The sequence below is a fragment of the Plectropomus leopardus genome, chromosome 5, assembly GCF_008729295.1.
Source record: "Plectropomus leopardus isolate mb chromosome 5, YSFRI_Pleo_2.0, whole genome shotgun sequence".
NCBI lineage: Eukaryota > Metazoa > Chordata > Actinopteri > Perciformes > Serranidae > Plectropomus > Plectropomus leopardus.
Window position 1 is genome coordinate 31,257,182 of NC_056467.1, and position 16,515 is coordinate 31,273,696.

The following is a 16,515-nucleotide window of genomic DNA, read 5'->3' on the forward strand; positions in this document are numbered from 1 at the left end:
AGTAAACAGGTGTGCCTGATGGTCACAATGCAATTTCTGATTCTGGGAAACAAAAGCACGACACAGCACATTTTTAACTTAACTAGTAAAGTTTTAAGGCAATGTAATAAAAAATGCTCATCAGCCTTTCGTAACCAATGTTCCTCTTAAAAGTAATCATAAGAAATATCACTTTACACCTCAATAAAATGTCATAATGATGTTCTTATTGGGTCAGATATTATTGTATACATTATTACAGAAATGAAAAATATTATGCTTGTTATGACTGAATGTGCTCATTAAGTTGTAGATCAGTTTATAGACATTATTTCCCCTCAAATATATGTGACTTCTTAACAAAAAAAATTGCTGGAATTTAAAATCTGGTCATTTAGCTCAGAGCAATGCTCAACTGCATGATCTGTCTTTGAAAGGTCGGGGCATCTGTGTGTCCAGCAGGGTGGGTTGAGGGAGTTATTTTGGTGTGGGGGTTTCTCTGTGTGTGTGTGAACATGTGTGTGTCTTTGTGTCATCAAATGCAACACAAATCCATTTAGTCGCCTCTCCGAAGTGGTATAAATAGCCCCTAAAGAGCAACAGGGGGATTCGCCCGCTATTAAAAGGGTCTAAATATCAGCAGCTATTAGCCTGCTCGTCTTCCTGCGGCTGCTCGCCTCATCCCAAACAGCATTACCCAGCTGTCAGTCAGCCACCAGCTCAGACGCTCATGATGCAGACAATACAAAGTGAATGAAGACAAAACATCACATATGTTGAGGCAGGTACTTTCAGTTTTGTAAAAGGAGGAGTTTGCCTTTCTTTGCACGTCTGAGGCTGAAAAACAAAGCCAAAGTGCCAAAACCTGCAGTTCCTCTAATGTCCACTTGAGACTGGCTCCAAAACAGAGTCAATCCCCATAAAACCCCATGTTAAATGCCCAACTTTATAGCAGAAATAAACATCTTTACAGCTTGGAACATTCATGACATATATGACCCAACTTAATGCACAGCACTAGAGGACCATCCCATGAGTGTATTAAGACTGTCCCCATGAGTCAAGAAAACTCAGCACAACATGATCTCATGTCTTCTTGTCATATCTTGGTTATAGCTTAGCTGTCATAGCTTGGTCAGAAACGTCACAGCAGCAGTTAACATCCGACAGCGCAATTAATAGCACGACAGCAAAGCGGTTTGACTGTAATTAAACCTGATTATAACCACTGAGTTACGTTAGCTATGTGATGCTACCAGTTAGCCCTGTCACTGTGTGTCAGTGACTCCAGGCACAGAGCTCCAGTCCTGCAGTAGCAGTCTCTGATAAACAGAGAGGGAGTTCAATTGTAATTCAAGGGGATTGGATTGATATGAGTTAATTGTTGCGCAACGTTACAAAATCCTTGAGGGACTGATATTGCCACGTAAAATATCACAATACTATGATGTATAAATTTTTCCCCCCAGCCCGACTGTCCAACATCCATAATTTATTAACCAGTACATGCACAATTCGAATGCACACATGATATCTGATTTATTAAATTGGAATCAAAACAGAATTGTAAAAACAACAATTCACCTTTTTTTTACTGCAGTATTATTTTGACTCTGAACAGTAACTTCCTTTACTCTCCAGTTGCCAGTTGCCTGGCAACTACAATCTGAGTTTAGAGTGGAAAAACTTGCCTGGGCTGCACAGACTTGACCTCAACCACATCCAACACTTCTGGGATGAACTGCAATGCTGACCACAAGCCTTATCGCCCCAGACCAGCAATCGACCTCACTGAAGCTCTTGTAGTTGAATAAAATGTGAATTGAATTAATATTAAGGTGTGCACATACTTTTGGCCATATAGTATACCTTCGCAGCATGGCAAAAATAATATTTAAAGTGTTTGTTTTGCACAAAAAATAGAACAGTTTTGCAAACACATGAGAACAAGAAACCATATGTGCAAACACAATTCAATACTGTTATCTGCATGAGCCTCAAAAAGCCTGTTGGAGTTAAACTCTGCAGATTGTGTGAGGACTGAGTGTGTGTATGTGTGTGTGTGTGTGTGTGTGTGTGTGTGTGTGTGTGTGTGTGTATGTGTATGTGTGTGTGTTATTGATTAATTATGCATAAAACTCTCTTCATAACTGCACCTCAAAATTGTGTACTCTGCAAAAGCACCCATTCTCTGAGGACTGTGTGTGTGTGTGTGTGTGTGTGTGTGTGTGTACAGAAGTCTGATAACTATAATTATTCACAACTATAAAGGCATAACACTCCTTCCCCACCCCCGCCCTCAAATTCTGCTTATGACAGAGAATGAGAAATCACAGCAGGGAAAACATACGCAACACTAATGCAACAGCAGAGCTCTGAGATGAGGAGGAAAAACAGAAACTTCTGGGGACAAAAAATATGTTAAGTGTTTTACTCTGTAGCAGATGTTATCTTTCCATTGTTTTCCCTCATGATTAGTGCTTATATTCATTGTTATTGTTATTAAATTTCTTTAAATCCAGTTCTTTACATCTAATGATATGTTGACTAAAAGTAAAAGTCTTTAAGTCAACATATAATTATTTTCCATAAAGACACTGCAGAGTGTGTGTGTGTGTGTGTGTGTGTGTGTGTGTGTGTGTGTGTGCGTGCCTGCCCACAGGCCCGGTTGAATGCTTCATCTGGCAGGTCTGACCAGTCAATAGATGGAAACAATGCCAGACCTGACTAATCAATAGGGAGCAATCATGAAGAGAGAATGATGATAATCACTTTAACAGATTGGGATCATAATCAATGGCTGCACTAATTGTCCTCCATTACACCGCTAGTATTGGCACTCACATTCAGCTGTACAATTAGCATATCATATGATCTATTTAAATTTAACAAGTTTTGGAGCAAACACAAACTCGGCAGAATCAGTCCCTGGGTACTTGGCTCAGGAAGCAGAGGGTCACTGATTCAAGTCCCCGTACAGACTAAGTATGGAGTAGTGTTGCAGCTAGGGCTGGGCGATATGGGGTGAAAATTATATTGTGAAAATTCTATGCTATATCTCGATATATGATATGTATCTCCATATTTTTATATCACTTCAAAAGCACTTCATAAATGCTAGAACTCGGAGACAGAATCAAACATTTCTTTTTCTCCTCATATTTCCCCTTTAATGTGACAATATTGTTGGAACTTAAAAAATATAAACACAATTCAATTTTTTTATCAATAATCATTAGTAATGTACGTATTATGACTAAGTGGGTAAAGGCAAGCTTTAAAACCAGTAGAACTGTCTGATAAGTTGACAAAAGTAAATCACTTTACTGTAATGCAGCCTTTAAATTTAGGAAAAAACACAGTTTATTCCACGATATTCAGTCTCATATCTCGATATGACATAATACCTTTATATTGCCCAGCCTTTTGTGCAGCTTTACCCATTTTCCTTTTTCACACTTGCTACTCACTAAAATTTTAGACGCTGTTACACTGCTGACGTTTGCTGCTTGGCATAAATACACAGTGTTCAGATTGCAAAGAGTTTAAAAATAACCTATCCTCAGGAAAGGTTTTTAACTTTGTTAGACACAGCCTTCTTACTGCTTGCTATGTCACAAATGACAGAGCTATATAGTTATCAACCTGCTTGAATATGTGGTAAGTGTTGTTTTGTAATGTAAAATAACACTGTTAAATAAAAACATCATGATTTCACCGAGGTGATAATCCTAATTTACTCAGAAGAATCTGTCACAACAAGTCATCCTCCAGCCCTGGACTTACAATTAATAAAATGAATGAAAAGGCTGCCAGAATTAGGCAGGTTTTCATTACAGATTTTGCTCAAAATTTAGGCGATATTTTAGAAATGTCAATAAAACACAGTTGTGAGATCACTGCTTTTCCTCTGAGTGATGTTTTGTGTCTTCTCCTCTCACAATAACATGGCCATGGATGTTCAAAACATTAGCAGCTTTATTTGTGTTGCAGCCTAGCACTAGCTGTCATTATTTCCAAGGTGACATAGGCGTGTTATGTGAGCGATAAAGGAAAGACAAGCCCCTTATATGTGGAAGTTGCCATGTATGAAGGATTTCTGGGAGCTGGTAGTCCAAGATTTCACAGAGGATTTGTGGATTCAAAGCCTTTGGATGATCTGCTCAACTTTTGAAGAGTTATGTAATGCAATAACACCTCTTCTAGCTCCTGCTGCATCATGAGGGAGACAGTTCCTATTGACATGATGCTATGGCTATGCACTTCCTATTGAAGTGCATAGCCATAGCATCATGTGACCTAGAAAAGCCAAAAAAGGTGTTTCCACTGCAGTTTTGCATAATACAGCCTTTTCGAATTACCTGAAATACCACCATTTTTTTCAAAATTGACATTTTACCATTAGGTTTGTTTTATATTAGCAGTTTCAATTTGCGCAATTTTAGGGTTAATGGAAACGTGCGTAAGTTCCATGAAGCTGCATGTTTTTTATTAAGTCACCTACCCAAAACTGAAGTGTGTGTTTATGTTTCTGTGTGTGTGTGAGAGAGAGAGAGGCAGAGTGATCAGGACACTTGCTCACATGTTCTCCCTCAGCAGGAAACAGTTTCCAGTTGGTGCATGGATATTAAGGTTTCTGGGTTGGTCTCTGTGTGTGTGTGTGTGTGTGTGTGTGTGTGTGTGTGTGTGTGTGTGTGTGTGTGTGTGTGTGTGTGTGTGAAGCAGCCTAATGTCACATGTGCAGTTGCAGTTTATGTGTTTACACCTCACACACTGCAACCTGTTAGAGCGGATGTCATCTCTCTCTTCTTTCATGCTCTCTTTCCTCACTCCCCTTTTCCTGTTTCTCCCCCATCATCTTTTTCACTCACCCTCTGTCTCTTTTTTCATTATTGTCTCTCCTCCCCCTCATTTTTCATTTTTCACTCCCCCCTCCCTCCTTCCCTTATTTGTTTACATGTCTGTACAGTCACGTGACTTTTTTCTTTTTTTTGCCTCATTCAGTTTCACTCAAACAGAAAATCACAACTTGACCACAGAAACACACACAGTTTGTCGTTCCAAAGGCAAACACCTCCCCCCTCCTCGTTCTCACACATCCCGACAGTCGAAGCAAAGCTGGCTCACACACACACACACACTCACACACACACACACACACACACACACGATATTGCAGGGGTAGCCTCAGCTGCTGTGGGTTTTCCAGTGATAAAACAGAACAGAGTGAGACCGACCTGTTTGACGCGGTCGGGGTTGACGGTGGTCTGTGGCTGCAGAATGCTGACCGGCTCTGTCTTCTGGGTGCTCTGAGGCATCTCCCTCACCTTCTCAGCGATAAAGTCATGGACGCCATTCAGCGCCTCCACTGTCCCCTGAATCAGACACACCCGCTCTGTTGTTCCTGCACACACACACATAGAAAAACAGGTCAGTGCATGAGTTCAAACTGATGACAATCAGTCATCATAGGAAATACAAACAGATCATTTCAAGCAACAGGGAGAAAAGATTATACTGACATGTTTTACATCAGCTGTGATATGCAAATATTCATATGAATGCTTGTAGAGTCTCCACTGAATCTTATTGTTGCTCCAAATCTGTGTCACTTTGATGAATACGTGTGTTTCCTGTGTCCAGGCATGTAATGGATGCACCAGAAATAACGCATGAAGAAGAATTCTGTTCTTCTTTATTAGTGTGCCAACTTTTACATACACAAAAAAAGGGTTTGCTATATTTGGGAATTTTTTCAAAAAGTGATTTGTTCCATTCATGTTTCTCATGTACAGATTCAAACACACTCCCACAGGTGGGTGGAAACTCACAGGGGGCAGATACAGGTTTGATGCTGTGCAGGATGTGCTGTCCCAATTTGGATTTGAGCACTCAGAGTGTTCTATTTTCATCATTTTTATGTGCAGTTGAATGGAAATGAAACCGTCCTTCATGCTGCTTTTCAAAAAAAGATTGACAACTGAGATAAGAAAAATACCAGGAAACTGTAACGACTCCAACTGGGAAATTGCAATGTAGCAGCAGCAAGTAGGAACAGCAAAGAGGAAAAAACCCCCCCAAAAAAACCCAATAAAATATCAAGAAATTCAATAGATGCAAAGAATGGGGATACTGGATGGATGGATGGACGGATGAAAAACCGAGAGAAGGTGACAAGCAACTGAACAAGAAATGGCCCAAAAATTTGCAATTTATATAGATATATACTGTATAAGTATATATACACACACAAAAAAGTTAAAAGAAAAATTACTTGAAAATAAGTCAAATGAAAAAGTATGAAAGTATGAAAAAGTCCAGGCATTTTTTCTCTTGGTTTTTTTTTTTTTTATGATATCTCATAATCCCTCCCAGATAATTTTCAAATAATGTCCTTTAATATATGGCCCCACAATCATCAAGAAATTGGATAAAAATAAATAAATAAATAAATAAAACAAACAAACAAATTAAGAAATAAATCTAAAATTACAAAAGTTAGAACAGTAAAAATTCTGATACATACTTTTACATATGTATTTAGGAAAACAGTTTTCTGGACAATTTTTCCTAGGTTTCTTTTATGTCTGATAATTTCGCTATTTATTTGCAGCCATTAGTCGGACATTTCTTTCTAAGTTGCTTATTATGTTTTTTTTTCCATGTATTTTTGATAGAAATATACCCACTTTTTTCAGGCCTCAGGGGTTTATATGCTAGTAAAATGTGTCTGGATGCAGTGATCCAGGTGTTTAACAGTTATATAGTGCAAGACAAAGAGAGACAGATGACACATAGTCAGCCTAGAGTCAAAACTAAATGTCCAAAATGTGAATAAAGGTGATTAAAAAAAACATATTCTCAACCTCACATGTAGAATGCAACATTCAGTAAACATCAGTGTTCATATTTCCACTTCATCTTTTCTTGAGCAAATCAGTAACTTTCAGTTTGCGTCTGTTTCCGGGAGCTCGTCCAGTCAGGAAATAAATCCCCTGGTCACATGAAAAATAAAACAGGCCGCTCTGATTTCCAAACGTCTGCTTCAGTTTGGGTCTAACATGTGCGCAAACATTAACAACAGTAACTTCAAGATTTATGTCAGATCCATATAAACTGGCTAAACTTGATTACACAAATCAAAAAGCTGCAGGTTCAGGGGATTTACACTCCACTTTTTCTTCGGAGGGAGAATGTGGGATTTATGTTCGCTGAGAAAACACAGCTGAAGGTTTGCAGGAGATATAAGAAACATATGAGAGAAAAACTTTGTTGGTTGGTTTACTTTTGTGTGTATAATATAGCTTATACACTTCTTGTTTCTCATTTTACAAAAGTGTGACACGGAATGTTTACAACTATGGAAAGTGAGTAATGGTAATGCAGTCTGCAGCAGCACAAGGACACAGTTTGTTGTTTTGTTCATCACTGAAAATTAGGTTTTGGTTTCAGTTTGTTGTTGTTTGCATTGCTGTAAAGGCAAAAATACCCAAAAATAATCTTTAAAAAAAAAATTAATTACCAAGCAGTAACTCTGAGGGCCCCTTAGGGTCCACGGACCCCCTGTTGAAGACCTAGGGGTTAGAGCTTCAGTTATTTTTTCTCTATTTTCAGGCAGTTCCAGGCAGCAGCTGGTTTCCATTCATCAAGTCTGAATTAATTTTTCTCAAAGTTATATCATCATCATATTGTAATGCAGTTTAAGTGCACATTAAATTAAAAAATCCAAACTGCATTACCTCATACAATTCGTTTCTGTGTGAAATAAAAATGAAAATAAAAATTAAAAGGGGGAATTCAGTGTTACACAACTCCAGCAAGCTTATATAAATAAACATGAATAATACACGAAAGCAACGGCTGCATGTCACAGCTCTAAAATCAGCAAAATCATTAGCTGTGATGTTAAATGTCTGTGACTTGTAGTAAGTGGGCTCAAATATGCAAAACCACAAGTGCACCCCTCAGCAGCTGGAAATCAGCACGTCCACCTCAGAGTGAGCGAATCAAGCCAAACACAATGACAAACGGATCGCTGTCCTCCTACTTTATGACTTCGCTGGTTATGAAAATATCTCAGGTCAATAATACTCTGAGAGAATTAATACATCAGTGCGAGGAGGACTGGCGCTGACAGACAGACAGACAGAGGAGAATCTAGGCCAGTGCAAAGCCTCTCAGTCCTCTGTATCTCAACAACACACTGAAAGTAAATCTCTGTTTGGCTCCCTCTCTTTCACCCCTTTAGCATTTGTTCTCTCTCTCTTTTCTTTTCCATTTTGCTCTCTCTCTCTGCCTCACCCTCCTTTCCAGCTTCCCTCTCTAACTCCCTTTCATTTCCCACGTTTCCTCCTCTTCCTCCTCCTCTTCCATCTCTCGCTCTTTCTCCCCTGACTCCAGTATTTAGAGGGAATCGTTCTTATCTCAGCTCAGCAGCGTGTCAGTTTGTGCTTCCTGTCTCCTCCCTCTGCCTGCATTATTAGACTGGCTCAGTTTGGCCTGGCTCGGCCCTCTGTGGCCGCTGTGGGAGCAGAGGGATAGAAGCTGCACGTGTATATGTGGGGGTTGGAAACTGATGATACGTCACTGTGTATGAGCAGAAGAGGCCAAATTAAAGACCTTTTGAATGTTGACTTGAATTCAATAAAATTCAGAAACAAAGCTGGAAAATCAGACTGAAGGGTGAAACTGAACAGAGACGTTACAGTTATGAAACTAAAAAGATACATAAAATTGTCAGTGGATGTCAAGTGAATGTTTTTGCATTAAATTCTGCACAGCAAAACCTTTTTAAATGACCTCAAAGGATACCTTAACAGGCATTGTAACTGCACGGTTGACAGTTTTGCGTTCAAATTGCTCCGCAAACCCCATTTTTGGCTACTTGTCCTTATTCCCCTTATTCACTAGAGTGCATTATGATGATTATTTCCACCGGGTGACAATGCTATTAAAAGACAGCAATGTGTGAAAGCTGAGGAATAAAAATGTAAGTTGATAGCAGGAAAGTTACTCCTTTTGTTAAATTTCACAAACATTACAACACAATGTACCTTTACTTTATCAGGGAAAAAGTCTGTGATTGCTGAGTTGAGCTGCCCAATTATGAAAAATGGAAGCTAATGCTATCTCTACCTCAGCATAAACACTGCATTAGATGTAACAATAATAGCCAGTTTCCTTTTTAGACTGAAATATATGTGTTTTATCTTGCAATTCTTGCACCAAACACTGGAGTGTGTGCAGGGTGGAGGGGCTGAAACAACAGAGCCTAAAAATAAAACACACACAGCACACTAAGGCATTTGCAACATTTGGCTACCTGGCTGGGCTGGACCTTTGTAATGCCTGTTAGTGTTACGGCCATATTAAATCCCAACTCCTATTTTTACAGTCTGTCAACAGCAGTGACAAACAGTCTCTGGTGACAGCAGCTGAATGCTTCGGTTTGACCCAGCTAGCCTGGCGGCGAGCTGATTAAAACACAAACTACATGTTAGCGTTCAGGTATAGCCACATGCTAACACTTTGTTGGTGAAAAATATCAGCCTCATTCTGCATTTAATTCAGCATAAGAGAGTGACAGTGTGTGTGTGTGTGCTGATACTCAGGAAACTGGGCTTCGCCTCTCCCTGACAGCTGGTGCCCTCTGGGTAATCTGGCCTCGTCCAATCAAAAGCAAGGATTAGCAGGCCATTGTCTTGGCATGAGCGTGTGATTGTTTTATGTGTAGCTTGTGATTGTGTATGTGCATGCGTTTCTATGTGTGTGTGTGTGTGTGTGTGTGTATGTGTGACGAGTGTGACTGCAGCAGCAAAGGCCACTCTGTCAGTAGAGATCATATTGAAGCCGCTGTACAGCTGTGTCACTGCAGCAGAGAATTGCTTTATTTCATTACAAAATACTTATGTAAAGACCAATTAATATTCCATAATACACAACAGATTTTATCTGAGGTGATTTATGTGTCATGACTGCAGACATGGGTGACTAAATGCTTCAACTTTGTTAAACTTAACCACTAAAACAACTTTGTTACGATGGTATTACAGTCCATCTAGGTGTTGAAATAATGTATGCTCATGCAGTAAAGGGGCTGATTTATTTGACATTATCTGTCCGATGTCTTCTTTATCATGCTGCAAACACACACAGATTTACAGTCACAGATACACACGCCAGAATGCCAACACGACAGAATTTACACATCCCCCCAGTGATGGAGAGTGAGCTCTTTTGGCAGCAATTTCGGTACTGGTCCCACTGGTGCAAGACATCACTTTGTGTGTGTGTGTGTGTGTGTGTGTGTGTGTGTGGTGTGTGTGTGTGTGTGTGTGTGTGTGTGTGTGTCTGTGTGTGTGTGTGTGCGTGCATGTGTGTGCGCGCGCACGTGTGTGTATGTGTGTGTGTGTGTGTGTGTGTGTGTGTGTGTGTGTGTGTGCGCGTGTGTGTGCGTGTGTGTGCATGTGTATGTGTATGTGCGTGTGTGTGTGTGTGTGAGAGAGAGAGAGAGAGAGAGAGAGAGAGACGTTTTTGCATTTCCCCTTGTAAAAATGAACCTCATCATTTGACATTTTAACGGTTGGAAGCTTTTTTTCCAAGCTGGACGTGCTGCAGCTGCAGAAGCAATATCTGTTCAGTGTTGTTCCGACTCCATTACATAACCAGTTTGTGAGACATTTTTAATATTGCTTGTGTAGACACAGCACATCACAAGCACAACAACAATACATTGCAACATGGCTATTCATAACATGCACGAACACACTCAGCACAAACCTTTCTACCACTAGGGGTTGAAGCCAAAATAATCAGAAAAATTCTAAGAACGGCTAAAGAATCTGTTGTTTATGACAAAATTGCATACCACATACATGACCATAATGTAAATCACGTTATGTCCTGCCTCCTGCGTGTTTTACAGAGGTGCCGCCTCTTTGCCTCAAACCAAGTAGAACGCGTGTGAATGGAGAAGCCACTGATATAAATTCCAGATACTTTCAGGTGAATTGAGCAGTGCTGTAAATCCCCAACAGGTAAAGCTAGGTATAGCAGCTACACGATCCGCCCACCAGCTACATTTCTCGCTCACTCTCAGTCCACGATCAGCTCTCTTTGCTCTTTAGTCCAGAAGTGGAAACCCTAAAGAAAATAAGTTTAGATAGCCATGAGGTGTTTGGTTAAAAGAAAGGCCATTATGGTTAGGATTGTTACTACAAGCTAAATCACATCTTCATGCATTAGTAGAGTAAATGGATTAAGTTGACTGTTGCTACCTTTGGCCCCATTTTTGATGGAGGAGGGGGTACAGTTAAAGAGGAAAATTTAATTTCAAAACTTAGTGTTCGTACCACCAAGAAAAGCTTTTGTATGTCACTCTGTAGTGTTAAACTATGGAACAGTTTTAATATGGAGCTAAAAAACAGTGTCCAACCATAAACACAGTTTAAAATAATATATAAAAAAGATGATTTTCAGGAGGAACAGGAATGAAGAGGAGGTTTGACAATCAGCAGCTGTTTACAGGGTTTACTGTTTATTTATTTGGTTACTTAATATTTATTTTTTCCTAGTTTATCCTCTTCTTTTTCTGTAAATAATAATGCATAATTGTGGATATTTGATTTTGGGTATGTAGGTATATGCATACATGGTTTATGAACTAGAGTGTAGGTTTAATTAATAAGGAAGCTGGCTAATTAAAATACAATGACTGATAGAGAAGGGTTGGGATTAAATAAAATTGTACTTCTTCTCATTCCTTTTTCAAATATGTAATATGTATTTTGTTTTTGACTATATCTTTTGCTTTACTGTTTTCATAGCCTGTAAATATTACTTCAAATATTTATTCACGACAGGTGGCGTTGTAGCAACGTTTAACTAACTGTGTAACCGTTTGTAGGGGGCGAGTTAGCGAGGCTAATCAATACCATTGAGATGTATAATTTAAACAACTATGTTAAAGTCATGCTAGGTATCCTCTGGGAAGTAAATAAAGCTAAGAAACAAACCCAAGGTTACAATGTTTGGGAAAATTGGAGCTGCAGAGGGATAAATAATGTCGGCCCAAGGAAAACATTACAAAACTGAATCAAGATTATGAAAAGACCACAAATTAAGGAGCACAGCACAGAGAGTGGAACAAACCACATAATAACAAGAATCAAGAAATTAGCTCCAAAATTTCACAAGTTTTTAAATAAGTTTCAGATCAGAAGGTTGTTAAGTTTCGGAGACGAAACACCTGAGACTGTCAGCAAGAGGGCCAATAATGGCAGCATATCCATGTCCACTGTGTCACAGCTAGCAATAACATCTATTCAGTCACAGCACGAACCTGCAGCGAGTCGAGAACAAAAAGTATAAGTAGGTTCAATTGCTGACGCTATTAAAGGATAAAGGATTGAAAATAAAAAGCTGTGAAATTCACACCAGATGTCAATTTCAGTTCGCAATTTCCACAGTGACCGAGTGACCCAACACCACTTTGTTTGACACGAGAACCATCATCATCATCATCATCATCATCATCATCATCATCATCATCGTCATCATCATCATCGTCATCATCATCATCACCATCATCATCATCACCATCATCGTGAACCAGGCTGTGGACCCTGGCAGTTGTTTTTATTAAAGTCTAACTAGCATGACTCACTCCTTCCTCCTCTGCTCTCCTACTCTTCCTCCTCCTCCTCCTGCTCTCCCTGATGATCAGAAAGGCACCGGAGGCAGCAGACAGAGAGCACAGCGCGCTGCCTCTCCTCTGATTTCTGACTCACAAGAACACACACCAACATATGCACACTCAGTATGATGATGCATACTGATGCTGCTGGAAAAAAAAACCAAAACTCCAGGATGAGTGACAGTAGAATGTCCCTGGGTGCTTGAAATCGAACAGCGCATGTTAACATCTCACAGATCAAAGACACACATTCCTGCAGCAGGAGGAGACGCATTCGCCCTCTGCTGCTCGAAGCATGACATACTTCACACAGGAAGGACGGAAAGAAAATGCAGAATGTTTGAAAAGAAACTTGCAATTTCAGCCTTTGCTGTCCCGTCACAAGACAGTGATTTAACAGCAGCAGAGCTGTAAACACTGATTCAGAGCGGTGTGTCAGAGTGAGCCCACACTGACCGCCACTGTCATGTAGTTACAGTGGCTCCTTGCTGTAAAAATGACTCTGTGTCTCTCAGTCTGTTAATTGCAGCAGAGCTAACCTGCAGCCAGCAGCCATGATTCATTCCCTCCAGCCGGAGGTGGAGAGAACTGGCCCCTCTGGGCTACGGTAGCTGAAAAGAACTCTCCATCACACGGCCTGAAATGTCACACTGGTGTCTAGCGCTTCAAAGGTCAAATGATTGCCAGGATGTTGATTTGAGTGGAATTAAACCCCAGAAATTTACAAATTAAGGGGACGCTGGTCATCATGGGAAGCACTGCTCAGCCTGTGAAACAGAAGTTTAATGTCTTCTGTGAATCTGCAGGGAGTTTTGTTGTGTTTTTTTTAGAGAGAAAATGCGCCTTAATTCTGTTATTTATCTTAACTTGTGTTTGGAGACTTCAAATTCATGTCAGAGAGTTTGAATTACAGACAGTGGACGTTTGAAATATGTGAACATTTACCAACCACGGGAAGTCTGATGCTTTTTAGTTGCATCATGGGAAATGTAGGATACAGCATGTTTGTACCTTGACTTAAACTAGAGAGTAAAAGTCAGGATATCTTATCCGCTATGCAACAATTTTTACACTGAAAAAAATGAGACTCAAAACTAAAAAAAAAAAAAAAAAAGTCAACTTGTTACATCAAAAAAAAAATACGTTTGTTGAAATTCTTTACAGACACTCACACAAAGTAAAATTCTTAACATTTATTCTGACATCTTTATACATCAGAATTAAACAACCAGTATTCCATTTTACAAGTTTAACATCTTCTATTCAGTGATATCAAGTGTTTGAGGTATTCCTCTGCAAACCATTTTCAATATGTGTCTTTTGCAAGCCACAACTTTGTGTATGTACCACTTTAAATTAGAACATGAAGTTATCATGTTTATTTCTAGAAATGTTTTTCCTGATCATTTAAAAAAAAAATTAAAAACATTGTTTAAGATTATATTGTGTAAAATATCACATGTATATCTTTGCAAGTGTGTAAAACTAAAATTTAAAAAAGATAAATTAAAGCACAATTCTTGCCTGTCCCAATAACTGTCCCAATCCAGTGGAATAAAATATCAGTTGAGGAAGAGATTTGAGCGTTGACAAGCTGCAACTAAAAACTGCGAGGATTTTATGAAAATAAATTTACAGGCCATGATGTAAAAATTGTGTGAATTTCCTGAACAAAGTCAGAGAGCTTCCATGACCTGAAAAAGAAATTTCATTCCTTCTTGATTTATTAATGTTGTTTTTCAGCTCAGACATCTGAAGGCATAAACTGTCTGCTTTTCCACTACAGTTGGGCTGAAAACCGCCAGCTAGTGCAACTATTGTGCGAAACAAGTTCTCAGATGTATTCTGGTAAATTCCTGCAAGGGGAAGCATTTTTTTAAAATCATAAATTCCCCCATGAGACTCCTTTAAAGCTCCCTGAGGTTCCCTGTCAGAAGTAAGTTTCTCAAACTTTTTCAATATTTGAGAAATATCAGCAGAGACTAACCGAACGGACGACGAGAGGAGACAAGATGTGACAGCATCGCCAGAGGTCTTGTGTTCACAGGTACATGATGTTCATCCCCTGCTGTGCTGAGATGTACAGCTTTTTCACTTCCAGCACCCCTCTGATGGAAATAACATCAGCAGGAGAGGGAAAGACAACGGATAGAAACAGATAGAGAGGTTCACACGACTTCTGTCACATCCGAAAACCATCAAGCAGGGGGCAGAGAGAAGGAAAGAGAGAAATGGACAGAAACTTGGAGAGGGAGAGGCAGATCGGCACAGAGTCACACGATAGTAACGTCAAAATGGAGTGACACCAGAAAAGGAGGGAGACAAACAGAGACGAGCAGAGAGACAGACAGGGTGGGATGCACAGAGAGAAACCTTTGTGAAACCTGTCACAACAAAGTAACGTCAGAAAAACAGAGAGGAAGACAGACAAAAAAAAACAGCGACTCTGCTGGATGTATACAAAAATGTAGACAGAAAACCCCCAAAGATAAACAGATTCATGACATAGAGACATGTATCAAACTGAATTTTGAATCTATAATTATTATATCTATATTGTTCTTTTTTTATATATCTTTTTTTAAGATGTGGGTATATGTCTATGTATCTATGCATGTATGCATATATATGCATATGAGTGATTTTCTATATGTAATTAACCTGTACCCACCCCTACCATCTGTCTATGTCATGTCTGTGTCTTTGTGTTTTTGCAAATAAAACTCAGTAATAATAATTTTATTATTATTTTATTTTATTTTATTTTATTGCAAATTATACCAAGATATATGTCTCTAAAAAAGAGGGGAGAAGCTGTGTTTTTTTTCTTCTAAAAATATATTCAATTAAGAAAACTTTTTTTCTCTATAAATTGGGATTTAATGTTTACCCAAACAACTTTAACAGTCGTACAAGCCCATAGCCATGGAATACACTATATTAGGAGCTACATTTTGAGCATATCTGAATATTATAATATAAATTATTATAATAAATATATTATAATTACTGCCTTGTCACTGCTTCCAGTCAAAATGCTTTTATAAATATGGAAAATATATCATGAGCAACATACATGTTTGTTATATGATTTATTTATTATTTCTTTATTGTTTTGGGTGTTTTTTGCCCTCTCTTCCAGCTGATTTATTCTGTGCTTATAGACACAGACAGATATTTATGCCACGAGCTGAGACTGAGAGTGAGACAGGTGGTCAGAAAAGAGTCAGAAAAAAATATTAAATGCAAAACAAAGACAGAGGGCTAGATGGAAATACAGAAAACATCAGGTTAATGAAAAACTAAATCCAGGCAGAGAGATGCATCAGAGAGAAAGAGGAATAACTCTTGTTTAAAATAATAAATCTATCTGGTAGAGTGAAATAAACTCCATCCGAGCTGATTGAAAGCACAGTGAGACGTGGCGGCTGATTTAATGTAAGCTCATTAAACAGATCTCCTTAGGCTGTGGATAAGCTCAGGTTAACGGGCTACCTTTGATCAGATCTGCTGGATTAGCCGGCTGTTAGAGGTGCAGCTCAACACCTTGTTGTTCCAGAGGGTTAGAGAGTATATAAAATGGCTTATGGGACTACAGACAGGGGGAGCGTGAAGGAGACGAAGGTCAGCTGGAGTTTCCAGTGTTCAGGTATCATGTGTTTGCTCATTACAGTCTGATAAAGTTTCCACCAAGCTGTACTTCTCTCTTGCAAAGGTTCATTTTTTAGGGTTGAATAAGAAAAAAACTTTCAAAAACAAAAATAATGCAAAATATTGCAAAGTTTGGCCAAAACAGTCTTTGTATTGGCCTTTTATAATAACTCAGCTGATATCATGAGTGA

The 16,515-nt window shown here is 39.0% G+C and overlaps 1 protein-coding gene across 1 annotated transcript in view; it reads right to left on the reverse strand.

The window, feature by feature from the left end:
* Positions 1-16,515, reverse strand: part of nova2 (NOVA alternative splicing regulator 2) — a 105,629-nt gene that overhangs the window by 21,940 nt on the left and 67,174 nt on the right. The window contains 1 exon segment of the mRNA XM_042487293.1: positions 5,217-5,383. Coding sequence (XP_042343227.1) covers positions 5,217-5,383 — 167 coding nt within the window.